This window comes from Cibotium barometz, chromosome 40 (genome assembly GCF_041138505.1).
Source record: "Cibotium barometz isolate CiBa-2024 chromosome 40, ASM4113850v1, whole genome shotgun sequence".
Lineage (NCBI taxonomy): Eukaryota > Viridiplantae > Streptophyta > Polypodiopsida > Cyatheales > Cibotiaceae > Cibotium > Cibotium barometz.
Window position 1 is genome coordinate 14,307,904 of NC_141085.1, and position 17,732 is coordinate 14,325,635.

Here is a 17,732-nt window from a genome sequence, read left to right on the forward strand (position 1 = left end):
TATTTGAATTGTCGTAGTCGACAACCCTCACAGGAGCAGTCCCTGGAGCAGGAGGTTGAGCACCAAGAACAGGTCGTGCTTGTTCTTGTGTCATCGGTGGCTTACGTTCAAAATTTGTATATTGTTGATACATTTGTGGAGCCACTCCACCCCTCGGCTGCTCACGTTCCTGTCTCATTCTCACAATGCGATTACAATCCTGGGTGGTATGAGTAAAGTTCCAAGCACAGGCTTGGCACCACTTCTTTGTGGGTTGGTTTGTGACTAGAGGAGAAAAGGTATTACAGTCCTCTGTTTTATGGTCACCGCCACATGCTCCACAAAGATGAGGACCTGTAGGAAGTATACTCCTCATTCTCTGCTGCTGTTGTTGTGGCTGTATGGGTGGACGATAGGTTTGTCCTAATCTCCTTAGCACTAGGTTGGCTATCTGATCTGGATTTACCAGCGCGCTAGACCCTGAACTTTGATCATCACCCCATTGATTTCTAGGTTTCACCTCAGGACCAGAACCATCTTGGAATTTGAAGTTATCGGTGAAATCCATAGCATCATGGCAACACTCATTGAAACTTGTATGCTTCTTTGCATAGAGATGTGTATGCAGTGTTGAATTTTTGAGGCCTTTTAAGAAGAGAGAAATTAATCGACTTTGGGCGGGCTTCTCATCTTCTGGGCAACGATTAATGTACTGCTTCATTCTATTTACACAGTCTCTAACACTCTCATTCTCGCCTTGCTTGAAAGAGTAGATGTGTGCTACCGTGTCATGTTGAATTTCCATCAAGGAAAAAGCAGCAATGAATCTCTCTTCCAAAATTCGTAAAGAAGTTTTGTCTGAAGCCTCTAATGCCTGAAACCAAGCAAGGGCTTTTCCTTCAAGGGTGAGTCCAAACCCTTCTATTTGAGTATGCTTATCAGCAACTTGCTCAGCTCGAACTGCTTGCCTAAAAGCTGCTACATGATCGTATGGATCTCCCGACCCTTCATACTTCTTTACCAGTTTCTGAAGAGTTGATGGTCTTACTTGTCGTGAATACTCATCATAGGGCCTACGGCCCCTCGCTCTTAGTGGGAATTGTTCCTCTCTTTGGAAAGATGGTCCACATGTTTCCAAAATTGGTGTGGGTACCCTATTACCAGCCTCACCAAACCCTTCCAAAGATCTTGTCACCCTCATTTCAGTTGGTGCATTTATGGGAGGCCGAGTTGGCTCCCCTATCCTCCGATTGTTATAATGAGAAAGATGTTGTTGTGGTGTGACCGGTGGTCGCACATTTGTTGTAGGACAATATCTTGGTGCTAGAGTTGGGCTACTAGCAGTGGTCCACTTAGATGTTGAAGGTCCCTCTCTAGTGAACTCTCGTAGGGGAGGAGCAACAGTTTCTCCAAGAAAGGCTGTCTCTCCTGGTTTGGCTGTATTTGTTGAGAACACTTCCATAAATAATGGTTGTCCTTTCCACGTGAGTTCCCTAATCTCTTTCCAATCTAACGTTCGATATTCATTGGCCCATTTATCAACTATTCTGTTCATGTGTCCTGCACACTTCTCAACTACCACTACATAAGCTAGAGGAAGATCCAGCTCTAGCGATTTTGTTGTGGCATAGTATCCCTCTAACGAATCCTTATAGACCTCTTGAAGTGGGTCATCCTGTAAGACCTTTGTCACAGGAATTTGTCGTACAAACTCCCATTGGCTTTCAGTCCCCTGATCCAATTTGCTCTTGCCTTTCCTATCCCTTTCCAAATTTAGATCTACAAGAAGTAAATCATCTATGGATGGCTTTGAGGACTGGGCATTGGATGGTCCAGGCATGTCCGGCTCGATGAGCCAGTCATCTCTAGACTCCCTTGCTCTGGAAAGTTCTGATAAGTCTAAAAACTCGGTTTTAGAGAGCTCCCCTAATTTGTCTACCTCTTCTGGATGGTAGGTGACTTCGTAGCGAACACCATCTCCACCCATGTACATGTTACCCTGGTCATTGACTAGAGGTGCTCTATCAAGTTCTGAGAATATGTCGGCTATCTTAACAAGATACCGTTGTTGTGGGTCCCTAAAGATCTCAGCTCCCTGAGCATTTGTGTAGACATATTGGAGTCTCACATTGAATGTTAACCCCATGGTATCGGCTTCAAATGGATTAAAGGATCTTGAGGGTGTTCTATTTGGGGCTACGGGATGACTATTTGTCGGCCCTAGATTGTCCATGGACAATGAACTAGTTGTTCTGGAGGAAAGGGTATCGGATTGGGATTCAGTAAGGGTTTCAGCAATATCTGCCAAATTGCCTACCGATTGGGTCCCACTTTCTTGCGTAGGCACTCTAGAAGGTGCCCTAGGCCCTATGGCAGAATCTACAAGACGTTCCGACCGCAAGTGCATAAGGTCAAAATTTTGTTTTGGTTTTTTTATGTGTTTTTGTTTCGTTTTGTTTTTTGGTTTTTGTGTTTTTGTTTTTTTTTTTTGATAAAAATATATATATATATGTATATATATATATATATTTTTCCCTACCTAACCACTAGAGACAATTAAAAAAGAAAATGTATGGTGTACATATCTAACCTATTTTTTTTTAATTGTTTTTATTTTTAAAATGATTTTATAATTTTTTTGATTTTTACTCTTTTTTTTTTAATTTACACAAAATTATAAATCACCCTAAAAAAAATACTAACTATGCACAAAGTTACAAAAATTTAAAAAATGCAAGTTAAACTAATTATGCAAAAAATTAAAAAAAATAAAGAACTACAAAATATGCAAAAAATAATAGACTCCTAAAAAATCAAAAAATTTTCTTTTGTTTGTTTTTTTCTCCTTTTGTTGGTTTTTATTGTTTTTGTTTTTTTTTGTCTTTTTTTTAATAAAATGAATAAATTTCGTGCCAAATAAAAAATTATAAATCTACTAATTATGCATGCAATAAAAATAAAAAATACAGGCTACCTTAAATTATGCAAAATTTTGTACAAAAATTTAAATAATGAACAGTGGATTCAAAAAATAAAAATTATTTTTTCTTCTTTTTCTTTTTTTCTTTTCCTTTCCTTTTGTTTTGTTTTGTTTTGTTTGTTTTTATAATATATATTACAAAAATTTAAAACAATGCAAATTACTCTAAATATGCTAAAAATTACATAAATGAAAAAATAAAAATATGCACACAATATAGACTCCTAAAAAATAAATTTTTTTTTAAATTTTTTTTTTCTTCTTTCTATTTTTTAAGTATTTAATTGTTCTCTTTTTTTTTCTTTTTCTTTTTTTTTTTTATAAAAGATTTTCTACTATTCTTTTTTTCTTTTTTCTTTTTTCTTTTTTTAATAAGAAATATTATATTTTTTTTTGTTTTTTTTAATTTAAAAATAAAAAAACAAAAAAATTAAAAAAAATAATATTAAAAAAAATAAAAAAATAAGAAATTTCCACCTACCTTATCCTCTTCGCGCCGTTCGCCGCACCGCTCGCCCCCGGATTTATCGCCGGCCGCACGTTCTCTCTGCTCGCCTTCTTCAGCGGCCACCTCTGCTTCAGTCTGCTTCACGCCTCTTCGCTGTTGTTGCTTCAGTTCGGCGGCCGGCTCTGCTGCTGCTCCCGCCTATGCCAACGTCACCGGCCGCTTGCGCCCTTTCCAGCCGGTGCTTCAGCAGCCTTGACTGCTAGCTTTGCTCTCTACAGTGCCTGACCCCGCCAGCCAGCTGAAGCACCAGCCTGGCTTTGCCTTCGCCTCACCCTCACCTCCTTGCAACCCTTCACAGGTGTAGGCTTCGCTTCTCTTATGCCAACTCCTTCTGCACAGCTGTGCTGCCACGTAAGCCGACGCCCTCTCTTCCACCTGCAGGCTTTCGCTTCTCTTCGCTAACGCCGCCCAGCTGTGCCTCCTTGCAGCTCCGTGCTTGTCCTTTTTTGTTTCTGCTGCGCTCTTCACTAGCCACAGCGGTCGACGGCCACGCCCGCCTCTCGCCAGCCACCCACCACTGCCTTGCTCTCCACACACTGTTCAGTTCATCAGCGGTCTTCGTCGATGGCCTTTAGCTGCAGTCGGCGGCTTCTGTCCAGTCAGCCACCAACACTGCCTTTCTCACCAGCTTAGGATTGCTTCTTAGCTACCTTCAGCGGCCTCTTCACCTAAAACTGAGGCGCCCAGCCAGCCGCTTCCACCTCTTCGCATAGAATATATATATATATATATATATATATATATATATATATATATATATATATACTCTTTAAACCGTCTCTGCGCTCCCTTCAACCGGCTAGTCAACAGTGGCGCACACATACATATATATATTATATATATATGTATCTAAACAGATATATATATATATATATATATGTTTATTTATTTATTTTTTTCTGCTACGACGCCTCCCCACAAAACAGCAAAACAACAAAACAATAAAGGAAAAACAGCCGCTTCACTACTTCCTACCAACCTCTCTTCCGCTCTCCCCCTTAAGCGGGCTTCGCACTTTGGGAGCCTATGGAGCTTGCATAAGCTATGGAAAAGCTTAGCAATGCACCTCTTTTATTATTATTATTTTTTATTTGTCACTAATTACATGTTTAGCGAAAAGCATGAAAGCATGAAATGGCAAAAGAAAACAATGAATGTAAGCATAATGACGGTACTTGAAAAGCAATAAAACAATAAAACATAAAAAAAACAATGCGGGAGAAACCTCAACCGCTCAATGGTTAACCTTATCCACTCACACTGGGATCACACACCCAAACTTAACCTAATCACTCAATGGTTTTGCAACCAAAAGAGGAAATAGTGGTGGTTTCCACACACTCTCAACCGGATTTGAGTCTTCTCCCCGGCAGCGGCGCCAATGGAGAGACGGAAAACTCTCTCACTTGTAGTAAGAGTAGCACGATCCACGTGTAGCTCAATCCAATGGGATTTGCATCCCTGTCGGAGCTAGGGATTCGACCCGTACCGGTGTACAAGAGCTTATCCACAAATGGAGAGAATGCTCATGGCTACCATCACTTGACACTAGACTAAGCATACACACAAGCTCAACTTGTCCTCATTCCTACACACCCCTTCATTCACAAATACAAGCAAGAGGAATACAATCACTATGCACTCAAGCAAAGAGAAAGACCTCACTCCACTCCTATCTTCCTACAAGCATGCACACATTCAAGCATCAAGCTTCCATGAAAGCTTCAAATCAATCCATGTACTCAAAAATGAAATACTAAAAGCATGCATAAGAGTAAAATGATTAGAGAAGAGGATGAGAAAGACTCATGACATTGCTAATGATTCAATGAAGAGATTTACCTCATACAATAATGTAGATGGGGTGAGAGAAGAGTCTTCACCTCTATGGAGAAGAGGGAGAGTAGGTCTCTCAAAGGAGCTCTTGCATGAACTAAGTCCAAAGTGTGTCTAAGCTCTCAAATGAGCCACCTTTTATACAAAAATTCTAGAACTCCCATAAGTCCCCATGTGGGATTATTATCAAACCCTCTCCCACATTCATCTACAAAGTGGAACTCTTTTCAAGAGCCCTAAGTATCGTTTTTGTTGCATCCTGGTATTGATCTTCATTTGCATAAAACAGTGTGCTTCTGGTACGATGGGCGAGGGCTGACGAAGCGGTCCCTAAGTAAAGTGCCAAGACACCTAAGGAGGATCCTGGAGGGTTCTGACCAGGAGATGCACGGGCTCGCGGTGCCAAGGACACCCATGCGTATGTCGTGGAAGATATATATGTATGATGACGAGAAACTTATTGTAATCTGTTATTGGATCTCGTTGTTGACCTGCTGGTCTCAACGAAGAGTCCAGAGTGATACTGTTTTGTGAGAAACAAGGATTGAATGAAAATTTTGAGTTGTGACATCTGTATACCCAGTAATTGTTTGTCAATGGATTGTTTTATAAATTAAAGTTTAAAGAGGAGTGTGTGACATCTGTACACCCAGTAATTGTTTCTCAATGGATTGTTTTATAAATTAAAGTTTAAAGAGGAGTGTGTGAGTATCTGTATTCTAAAGCAAAAGTTAAGAAAGGCTTTCAATTATGGGTGGGTAAGTACTTGTCTGGTTCTATTCCAGTTGTTGGGCAGTGGCTAACCCATGGGCCGGATGGGGTTAGACTGGAATCAGTAGAGTTTTAATAATAAAATTGATTAATAAGATTACGCTTAGAACTCGAGTAGTTAATTAAAAGCCTGAAGACTTCTCAAATGAATAGATCAACGACTGTGCCTAATTCAATTAGGAAAAAAGCGTTGATTCCTTTAAGTTAAGTCTGGTATAGTTTTCCTTCTATCCGGTTTGTTCAGATGAAGATTAGTTCAATCTTGACCTCGTTAGAAAAATTTGTTAAGAAATTCAAAATGGTGGAATCGTCCTCGCTTTCCGGGCATGGAAAAATTTCCCGGTTTCGGTTTTCGGAATGACCACCAGCTTAGTCTCGTGCCCAGACATTCGAGGGCGAGGTCTCAAGTGAGAAACCCTGCCCCGTTAAGAGGGAGCTGCTTCCATTGCCAGCAACAATCGAGAATCCGGTGCGCGGAGGGGGCAGTGGGATCCCACAGTGGAGGTTAGCTCCAAGGCCACACCTAGTGTTGCCATACACACGAGCCCATGCATGTGGGAATCCCTGTTCACATGGGACCAATCTTAACCACCAACCGATGCCCATAGACCAAAACCTCACCCAAACTTACTGCCAGATGATAGGACTGAAGAGGAGGTGCAAGAGGTAGAAGTCCTAATTGAAGCGGCTAGGGCAAAAGAGGAAGAGACCTTACGTCGAGCCCAACACAATTAGCGGTCCGAACCGCACCAATTAGGCAAGCCACCCAAGCTCCACCAATTACCCAAGTGGCTGACAGCCTAGAGAGCACAAGACCACATGAATTTATATCCAAGGTGGAAGGTGTAAGATTCTCATACACCTTATTGCAAACAGAGAGTTGGGAATTCTATGCCACCTAGGAAACCTTGACTAACTTGGCTATGTTATTTACGCTGTTAGAGCTGGGAGAAAATCAAACAGACGAGGAAGAGCGACTTTGAATAGTCGTGGAATGTATTCAAGCTATTATAGAGCAAGAGAGGCTTAGACAAGGAAACACCGTGCCCATGTGGTTTCCCGTGACTTAGGTTGGGACAAACAATACGTGAGGCCCTACGTTGAGTGAGATGGAGACACCATCAACAAGCCTTACTGATCCCACATATGGTGATGCCTGGCTATACGATGGACCAAGCCCCAACTGTTGCTATTGTTCCTCAAGATTACACAAGAATCTACTAGCACGGGCTTCACATTCCAAGACTGTAGTAGAGAGGTACCCACTCAAGGTGTTGTTAGCACAATCCCAAACTCTGTGGTATTGGGTACTACACCGCTTAACGACACCACCCGTGACCAACCACGCAACATTGCCCAATAGTTTCATGCCCTCGGTCACAACTATAGCAACCACGATTGTATCAGTCCCTACAACAATGGGTCCAAGCCTAGTTATCATCTGTTAGGGCCACAATAGGAGGAACCCTCACCCACATCCTCGATTCCTTGCATCTTCCTCTACTTTGCCAGTGCAACCTAGAGCAAGGGGCAGGATGCATCTCGAGTGGTTGCACAAATCTTGAAGCTTACGCACAACTTCAATGGAGAGGGCGATCCTAGAAGACATTTTGAGGTCTTCCATCAAGTTTGCGAGGCCTTAGGTGAGAGGAATGAGCATGCACAGACCAACGCCTTTAGCCTTACACTAGATGGCAAGACGTGTGATGATTGGTATCGGACCCTGAGAGTTTAAGAACATCTAAACTTTACTAGGCTTCGAAGGTTATTCCTGAAGCAATTTGTGTGTGGAGGAGCTTTATAGAGTGTGCCTTCATAGTTGCACAAGCTGAGAGAGAAGAAGATGAGTCAGTGAGAGATTTTATTAGTCATCTCAAGCATTTGAACTCTCGTTGTACTCTACAGGAAAGCCTCTCTAACAATGAACTGCTTGATTGATTCATCCACGGGATTAAACATGAAGATATCCATAATGGTTTAGTCATTAGAGGTATCACCACATGGGAGGATGTCACAGCTTATGTAGATAACTTGATGATAAGGGGAGTCAAAGCCGTTACTGATCTTTGTGAGCCAGTTGATGCCTCGCAGTACCGGAAGTTGGTTGGTTCATTGATCTGGTTGCTGAACACCAGATTGGACTTGAGCTTCTCCGTGGGACTGTTGAGCTCTTTTATGAGGATGCCATTAAAGTCTCATTGGGACGTAGGATTGTGGATCTTGCGGCATCTGCAGAGTACGAAGGATCAAGGACTCTTTTACACAAGAGGGGATGGAGTCAGGCTCCAAGGTTGGAGTGACTCAGATTGGGGAGGAGATCAAGACACGAGGAGATCTACTTCAGGATACAGTTTCACCCTCGGCTCAGGAGCAGTTTCTTGGAGCAGCAAGAGGCAGCCAACTATTGCCCTTTCTTCGACAGAGGCAGAGTACCGGGCTGCTTGTGGTGCTGATTGTGAGGTTGTGTGGCTGCGGAGGCTGCTAGGCGAGATTGGGTTTCCACAAAAGGAGCCCACAGTCATCCAGAGCGATAACCAGAGTTGTATAGCTATTGCTCGGAACCCGGTCTTCCATGCCCGGACCAAGCACATAGAGAACAGTATCACTTTGTACGTGAGAAGATCTTGGCTGGTCACATCTTACTACTTTATTGTTCGACGGAGGACAATGCGGCTTACCTCTTCACGAAGTCTTTACCTCAGGCTACGCTCAGGCGGCACTCCAGCTCCCTTGGGTTGATTTCCCAGCCAGGAGCTGAGAGGGGGTGTTAGAAGTCATCTCCCGTCTATATTTATACACCAGGGCCTCTGTTGTGGGTGTGCCCGCCCTGTATAAGGTGTTTTTATCATTTTTCCTCACTCCTCGTATTTTTCCCTATTTTTTTCCATTTTTTCCATGGTGTGGGTGGAGGCCAGATGGTTGCACCTAGTGGCTGGCCGACTGTCCCATCAGCAGTCGTGTGACTGGCCGACTGCCCATCAGCAAGCGTGGAGTATTTTATTGCTGGCCGACTTGCTGTATGCAGTCGTGGACTTCATTTACTGCCTGGCCCCATGCCCCCCACCATTGTATCATTCAGTTATTTGCGGGATCTTGTGTATAGAGAAGAGTTTACACACCTATTTCTCAGTGTTTCTTGTGCTGTCTATTTTCTGCATTCTACTTGCTCTTGTCAACCCAAGTTTGGTTATCATTTCCGCTGCATATTCTGACAATTACCTCACTTTAAGAACTATTTGGTATCTTTAAAGATTCTCTTTTTATTTACATGGTAAGCTTCTAGTAAAACTATGAGATATTAGCATTGAAAAAGTAAGGGGGGTTGCCAAGGTTTCTAAAACTTGATAAGTCTCTAGCAATGGAAGCAAGCTATGAGTTGAGCTTCGGGTGATAGCTACTTTATCAAGAGATAAACCTCAGTCACTTTGTCGTAGACCTATTCATTCTACATCATACAAGTTCCATTGATGGTTACATGGGTATCAATTCGAGGAGTGCCAAAGAACCAAAGCAAGCGAATCATTCACAACATCTCAATATAATAGATTTGCCTTAGGTCGATGGAAAGATTTCCAACCAGATTTGCCCAAATGATGAAATATGATGATCTACAGCTCCAATATTCATCCGTTTTCCATGAGAGTGTAGTGAGGAAGAGTTGGCTTGTCTATGATGTGCATCATGGCGTCACAGAACTCAAAGTTTGGGGAGCAACAAGTGTCCATGAACATATACTGGCAAGATAAGTGTGCCATAACTCAGTTGGCGTAGGTAGGTGTAGTCCAACTATACAATCACTGGCAAAGATCTGTCGTGTCAGCTACTAAATGTGCCAGTGGTGTAAAGGTCGAACGGTCACCCAATCATGAGTGTCAGTCTGTGTTGAGCTTGACATCTCAACACTTTTGGGGCCCAAAACTAGGTATGTAGGGGGGTGGAAAAGCTATGAAGAGGCCTAAAATTAGGCCTCTTCATTGTTCTTATCACCTAAAGCCTCAACAATATTAGCCTTAATTCCTTAAAATTAGGAATTCTTACAAATTCCTTTTGATGTCCAAATGCCTCCTAATGGAGAAGAATGAGCAAATAGATCACATAGAGTCCATTCCAACTATACAAACCACACCAGGACAACAATGAGCATGTACAAAATCACATGGGCCATGTAGAGCACACCTTGAGAAGAGCAAGCATATAGAAATCACATAGAGTCCATTCCGACTATATGTGGATCAAATGGACCCTAAAAGCACACCGAGAAAAGATTAAGCATGTGGAGATCCCTTACAACCCATTCCATACATATATAGACCATTATGACCATCCAAACATAATCTATGATATCATATATGGCCATCATGTGTGGATGATGTATGTACCATGGACATGCGTACATGGCCATCATATGGATGATATACATATGCACATGATAGCATGTATGTTCATAATGCATGTATGTCCATGCCATGTCACATGGTGGCATGGACTCATCACGTTGACATGGACACATCAAGTGCCATATCATTAGAGTAGTCCACATAAGCAAAACCCATGGAACAAAAGCTCACCAAGCTTTCATTCCGTAGTTTTGGACCTTTCCCGATAGTTAAAAAGATAAGTGATGTCTCCATGAAGTTGAAGTTGCCTAACAGTTGGACAATGCATGATGTTTTCCATGTTTCTTGGCTAAAACTGTATGTTGGACCAGAAGTGCTTGATGTTTTAGATGAACAGCAGCCAGACATGGTAGACGAAGCAGAAGTCATCGAGCCTGAGCAGATCCTTCTTCATCGTTGAAAGCATGGTTCCGGTCGACGGATACGTCAGTTCTATATACAAAGTTCCGAGATCGAGGTACCCACGAAGCCGTTTGGCTAGACGAGGAGCTCTTTCAAGAATACCCCTAGTTGTTGGCGGACTACTTGGAAGCCACGAACCTGCCGCCAAGCTAAGTAGAAGGGAATTGCACATGCACTCTGCACTATAGTGCATGGTGACAAGATGGCTCATCATCATCAGTGCAGCATTCTACATTGTTAGTACCCTTTAGGATGATAATTGTCGTACGTCGTGACCCCGTTGTAATCCTCAGTCCCCAGGATAAGTCAGGCAGGAGCTACGTAGGTCATTCCTCAACCTTAGACAATCAGTCAGTCAATCCAAGTCCCTTAACTCACTTGAAGAGATGCATTCATGCATGTAGAATCAGTAGAAGCCTTAGGGTTTGCATCAGCTCATGGTTGCATTTTGCATATCATTCATCCCATAGGCACATAAGACCACATAGACCATGGCAGAAGCATCAGAATATTACTCATTATTATTCAAGTATTTTTTCCATAATTTATAACATTTAATTGGCATTTTTACCTTATTTATCCATTTATCCAAGACATGATGCAGTCGGCCAGCTCTATAGCCAACCGACCAGCATCAAAAGCCCATATAAATAGTTGAGCATTTCATCATTCATTCATTCATATCATATTCAGCCAACAAGACCTCAACGCTTGGAGCCTTCAGCACAAGGAGCATAAGCGATTGGAGCATTCAGCATATCAGCCATGAGCGTTTCATCCATCAGCATATAGGAGCATCAACGCTTGAGCATTCAGCCTTTCATTCATCAAAACGCAGCATCTACAGCATTCAGCCCTACAGATCACCTTGCGTTTTCAGCATACATACAGTTTTCAGCATCCTTATCTTTATCATTTTGCTACAGCACTTTGGTGAAGGTAAAACTCAGCATTCATATTCATTTTCAGCATTCATACATAGCCTAGAACAGTCTCAATCAACCCCTTCTCTAAGCCTCAGAATTGCAGCCTTCCTACATCCATTGGGAAGAGTGCATAGGCTCGAGATTGGTCATCATTGGTGCTTCTACAGCCGTGTCAATTCAGGCTGACTCTTGGTCCTCCAAGATCTTGAGTTTGGCTTATTGTTAGTCCACAGTCAGTCTCTTCAAAGTAATAAACCAAATACTATTCCGGTAACGGGATAGGAGGCCCTTTAGTCGGTAATTCGGGACCCCATACGGTGTACAGTTTCTATCTCTCTCTCTCTCTCAATCTCTTAAAGTTTGAAGTCATAAAAGTGGATTGCTAAACTCGTGAAACTCAGGATACAGAAGGTGATGTGAGAATTTGTGTGACAGGATCCTTATTTACGAATACTTTCGCTGCATGTTACATGTTGCAACGTCCCATCCACCCTTATTGCATTGCGTATAGATGAAACCATGCTCGTGTCTTGATCTTAAGATGGTGTGGTGACCATGCAACATTGTATCAGCATTAGGCTCAGCAATACTAAGTGCTGAAAGGGTCCCAAAAGAAGTGCACAGGTCCAAGTAAAGTTGCTCAGCGTGTGTCAAGACCCCCAATTTGTCAAGCAAAGCCCAAGGGAGGTGTTTCATAAGAGTCAGTAACCATTTGGAGCTGCTAAGGAAGGCTTTTATGGAGAAACTCCAAGGGATGATAATCATCCAAGGGGGGGAGCCAAGGGTGCCATGATCAGTTTCAAGAAGAAGGATTCATGCTTGTGTTCACCCAAGTAGTGAGTCGGTGGTGTCATCTTTAGGGCATGCCAGTACCTCCAGCACAGAGGTTGGACACTGCATGGGAGATCATTGGTAGCATCAGAGCCTGACACATGGAAGACTAGATGCATTGAGGCCATGGAGGGCACTTTGGTTTACGATACCTTGTGCATTTGCACAATCTGGTGTGATATTATCCACACGTTCATGGCCACTTGGGAGATCTTCGAGCGGTGTAGAGAGAACAGGTGGCCAATTTATGATAGAATGGGATCATGGCATTTTTTTCACTCTCTCATATGGGGCCTTGTAGGTAGCACAAGGCACCCGATTGCTTGAGATTTCCCCCTTGCTTGGTCTAAAATCTCCCTTTTTGTAAAAAAAAATCTGACTTAATAGAAGTCTCTTTTTCAAAATCAGGCATCATCGATGTGGGCAGCCTTGTCAAACTACCACTTCTTTTCACAATGCTAGTGAAGATAGTAGCAAACAATATCTTCCAAATGACTAGCACCCTTCAGCCCTTCATCACCGTGAGAGCACCATGATGCCATCCCCATGTGATCACGAGTGAATCCGCTTCCCACCTTTGAACATTCTTGTCAATGGCCTCTTGCACTTAGGCATATCAACATACATTTAATTAAAGAATTCTTTTTCATCTTTGTTCCACAAAAATTCCCACGGCTTTCTTTTTCAAAACTTGGAGTGGAATAGCATGAAAAAAAAACTGCAAGAACTCTCATAGCTCATAGTAGAATCATTGTTTTGCCTTCATCGTGTACTTGAAACACATGCATCAAATGGCAAGGTGAAAGTTTTCATTCTTACCAACATTTCAGCACTGAATCCTCAAGACTTAAGAGCTGTTGCAAAATTTGCAGGTCTGAAATTAGGGTTTGTAGACCCCAATTCTTGGATAACAACACATGATAGTGTTCCTCTCTATGAGATATAACATGACTACTATGCGGAAGCATGCTTAATAATGATTAATGCAAAGCAATAAAGATTAACACTAATCATATGCTCATGACATAGAGAAGTAGAGAGAAAGAGAAGAGATAAACTCTTTACCTAACCTACTCCTACTATATATTACTGAACGAATGAGTAATTACAATGATTGTCATAGATCAAATGTAGATCTAGACTATGAAGGCTATGAATGAACTTATGCTTACTGTCCTCCACTGTGTGTTAATGGAAAACGCTGATTTGGAGATATACTTAGCTGATCCAAACTGTTAAACTGCATGTCCTTGGTATTGGCTCTGCAATCTCTGTCTTTGAATGATTATGAATGACCCATGACCTACCTTTACATAGTAAAGTGATAGCAAATCGTAATTAGGTCTGTTTTCACTTTTCAGGCCATAAAAAGTCATCAAAAATGTCATAAAATGTGTTCACATTGTGCCCATTAATCATGTCAGTAAAGTGATAGCAAATCGTAATTAGGTCTGTTTTCACTTTTCAGGCCATAAAAAGTTATCAAAAATGTCATAAAATGTGTTCACATTGTGCCCATTAATCATGTCTACGTGGCACCGGGTTAAGGTGTGCACGTGACATGAGGACAATACACACAGTCAAAAAGATGTCGAACGACAGCTAAAAGCAACCAGTAATGAGCTGTAAAATACTTTTCCAGCAGCTATGGAGATATAAAAATTGCTCCCCATTAAGAGTAGGATGAATATAATTCATTGTGGCAACCTATAGAGGAGAGCAAGCTATAGCTCTAGGTTTTTTCACCACTACAACCAAATATTTCCTTCATAAGATATGAACAAAAACTCTCAAAATTAGTTTTCTTAGCCAAGAAAAAGATAAGTACGAATATTTTTCCTTTTTTCTAGAGAGAGGAGAGAGCATATGAAGTGGTGGAAGCATGGGGTGATCTGGACGTTTGGCGCCGCCGAACAAAACTTTGTCCAATCGAAAATTTAGTGTTGTGCGAACCGACAAACCATTCAATATGAATTAAGGTTTTAAACTAAATACTTACCACCTGCAAAACCCGTCAAATGTCCCGTTAGGTAAGTAAGTGAATCAACACACTTGTCCATCGGGGCGTCCCCATCGTCTCGACATCACAAGCTTTTCAACCAAGCATTCAAAACCAGACATACAAATCAAAATCAAATTCACAAGCACTTATGCTTTTCAATTTGAGCTCATTAAGGAAAGAAGCCCCATCTACTAACGCCGCTTGGAAATAAGTCCTGCCATGTCAATGGGCTCCCCAAGATCCATCCATAGTACATGTAAATAGAACACCTGGCATGCCACACTGACAAGTCAAATGGTGACCCATCCATGGCCATGTACATGCATAGGGTTTAATCTTAAGCCTAGGAAATTAGGGATTTATGACAATTGGGGAGCTCGCGAAGATGGGAGGGAGGGTGAGAGTAAGGGCGCGACCAAGTGGCAGCTAGAGGAGTGGTCGTTGGGCCCTCTGGGTTAGTGACCTGATCTTGGTCCATGCTATCCACTATTGACTCCACCGGGATATCTTGAGGTAATATGCTCATAAAAGTTTGGCATGGAAACCATCACCTCACGTGGTGTAACTTGTTGTCATGATTGTGACTTAATCTCCCTAGCGAAGATGGGAGGGAGGGTGAGAGTAAGGGCGAGACCAAGTGGAAGCCAGAGGAGTGGTCATTGGGCTCTCTGGGTTAGTGACCTGATCTTGGTCCAAGCTATCCACTAGGGATATCTTGAGGTAAAATACTCACAAAAATTTGGCATGGAAACCGTTACCTCGCGTGTTGTTGTCATGATTGTGACTTGATCTCCCTAATCTATTCAAAGAGATACATCTATTAATCAAAGGACACATCTCTACATCTAAAAGACATGACTTTTAATTCAAGAGTCACACCCTTACACTAAGGGATGTGCCTCTTCATTTGTAGTTCTTTGGGCTCTATTTAAAAGAGTACCCTATCTCAATACAAACAATGAAGCTTTCTGCTCTAAGTGTGTAATCATGTATCCAAGAATACTAATAGACTAAGAAGTCCTCAAAGTGATTTATAAAAGTTCCTGGAATGTCGATTTGAACTGTAGAAATCGCCATTGCTAAGGCCTGAGGCATTCTACTAAGAGCATCGGCAACCACATTAGAAAGACTAGGAACATATTCAATAGTCATATAGAAGTTTGCCAAATACTCCACCCATCTGCCTTCTTGTGCATTCATAATTGGTTGAGTGAAAATATACTTCAAGGAATGGTGGTCTATCTTCACAACAAACTCTGCTCCTAAAAGATAATATTTCCAGAGATTGAAGATGAACACATGATTTTGATTCTAGAGAAGATTCTTGATGTTCGATTGAAAGAAACTTGATAGAAGATTATTATAAAATTCTTGGTACAATGGACAGATTTGGATGATATAAATGCAACTTGGCAAAGTGGTGAAGATCTACAACAGTACCCAGAATCACTTCAAGAGTTCTTTAGTCAACAACACTCACATATATAACCCTAGATCTTATTTTAAGCGGGAGAGAATGTCACAATTGTGACTTAATCTCTCCAACTACTCTTGATTAGTCTTTAATCATTGAAAGGACCACAATGAAGGGTCACACCCTATCAGATGGGTCATCACCATAGAACACATCTATCAAAGAGACATCTATTGATTGAAGGACACATCTCTACATGTAAAAGACACGACTTTTAATTCGGGAGTCACACCCTTACACTAAGGTATGTGCCTCTTCATTTGTAACTCTTCGGGCTCTATTTAAGAGAGTACCCTGTGTCAATGCAAACAACACAGCTTTCCGCTCTAAGTGTCTTTACTTTCTATATTATGCCTCTAATCACATCTAGCAAAATACTAATAGACTAAGAAGTCCTCACAGCTATGTCATCAGACGTGTAGCTCTTGCCATGCCAACCTCGACAACAACGGGCTTGCCGCCACTTCTGCCTGTCGGGCTCCCACGGCTACTAGGCATGCTGGGGGTCTCTGCTCTCTGGAGGTGCATCTGAACCTAGCCTAGAGACCACCAAAACCCCACGAGGAGTGTGTGCTATTCCTTCGGGAGGCCAGCAAAGTAAACAAAGATCGAGAACCTAAGACTCTAGCTAATGGCTGCGAGTCCAAAGAGAAGCTGTGCTTCCACTAAGTGAAGTAAACATGGGAGCTGCACATTGCCAAACAGGCTCAATGACAAGGTCGTCGCAACCCGAGTGGGTGAGTCAAACTTGATCCGGAAACAAGGGCTGGAAGGCAGTGAGGAAAGGTAGTGCAAAATGCAACTAGGAGGCGGAAGGGGGTGGCAAGCAATAAGTGGAAGGGGATGCCTTGGCTAGGACAGCCCAAGGAGGAGGAAAGGAGGGAGGCAAGCGTAAGAGCCTTTGGGTGGGGGGCACAGAGGAGAAAGATGCACAAGGGGGCTCACAATGGGGGAGGTGCTTGTTGGGCAGAGAAGGGGGAGCTCCAGCTCACTATATCCTCATGCCACAAACCCAGTTTATTTCATATTCTCATGAGAAAAGGAAAGCAAACATGGGAAGAAAGAGGAAAATGCTGCGTGCCTCCTCTCCCCACTTCGTTCCAACTTCCATCCTTCCCATCCGGGGTTATATTTTTTAGCAAATGCCCCAAGATAGGGGGTCTTAAGGTGGAAACACCCATTTTGGAAGGTTCGCATGTCCAACAGGCATTTCAGCCATTTCCACATTTCCATTGCCATAATGGCGTGCTCTGTTTTGGTCGTTTCCCCCTGGGTTGTTTCCGAGTTTCCACAACAATGCCTGCAATTTCCCCTTTGCACCCTAGATTTTGAGCTCAGTCTAGGCCAAGTAGCTTGTTTTTTGGCTTCTATCCCTTCTCCTCTCCCCTCTTTTCCATCGTCTGGCATTTTCTTTCCTTTCCATTGTTCTTTGCTCCTCCTTTGATCCTCCTTGCTTGTTTTCGTTCCTGTTTCTGTTGGTGTCCATTTCTGTTTCCCGTAATTATGCTCCAAGTAGAAGACTCTGCCTCTTTTGTGACTCTCCTCTCTGATCCTGTTTGGACATTATTCATGTCCTCTCTTGTGAACATATCACAATACATCCTCTGTCGTGAACATATCCATAAA

General features: G+C 42.3%; 1 protein-coding gene across 7 annotated transcripts in view; it reads right to left on the reverse strand.

Moving 5' to 3' along the window:
* The window catches only part of LOC147615231 (pentatricopeptide repeat-containing protein At4g13650-like), a 34,715-nt gene that overhangs the window by 13,241 nt on the left and 3,742 nt on the right, over positions 1-17,732 (reverse strand). The window contains exon 3 of one of the 7 annotated variants that reach the window (XM_086779283.1): positions 13,210-14,632. The exons of 3 other annotated variants lie outside the window; for them this stretch is intronic. Coding sequence is in view for 1 of the 4 variants with exons in the window: in XM_086779289.1 (XP_086635415.1) it covers positions 17,697-17,710 (14 nt within the window). In the remaining 3 variants the exon portion in view is untranslated. Of the gene's footprint in view, positions 1-13,209; positions 17,711-17,732 lie in introns of those variants that run through there. 3 more of the 7 variants (XM_086779282.1, XM_086779284.1, XM_086779289.1) reach the window with 3 other exon arrangements.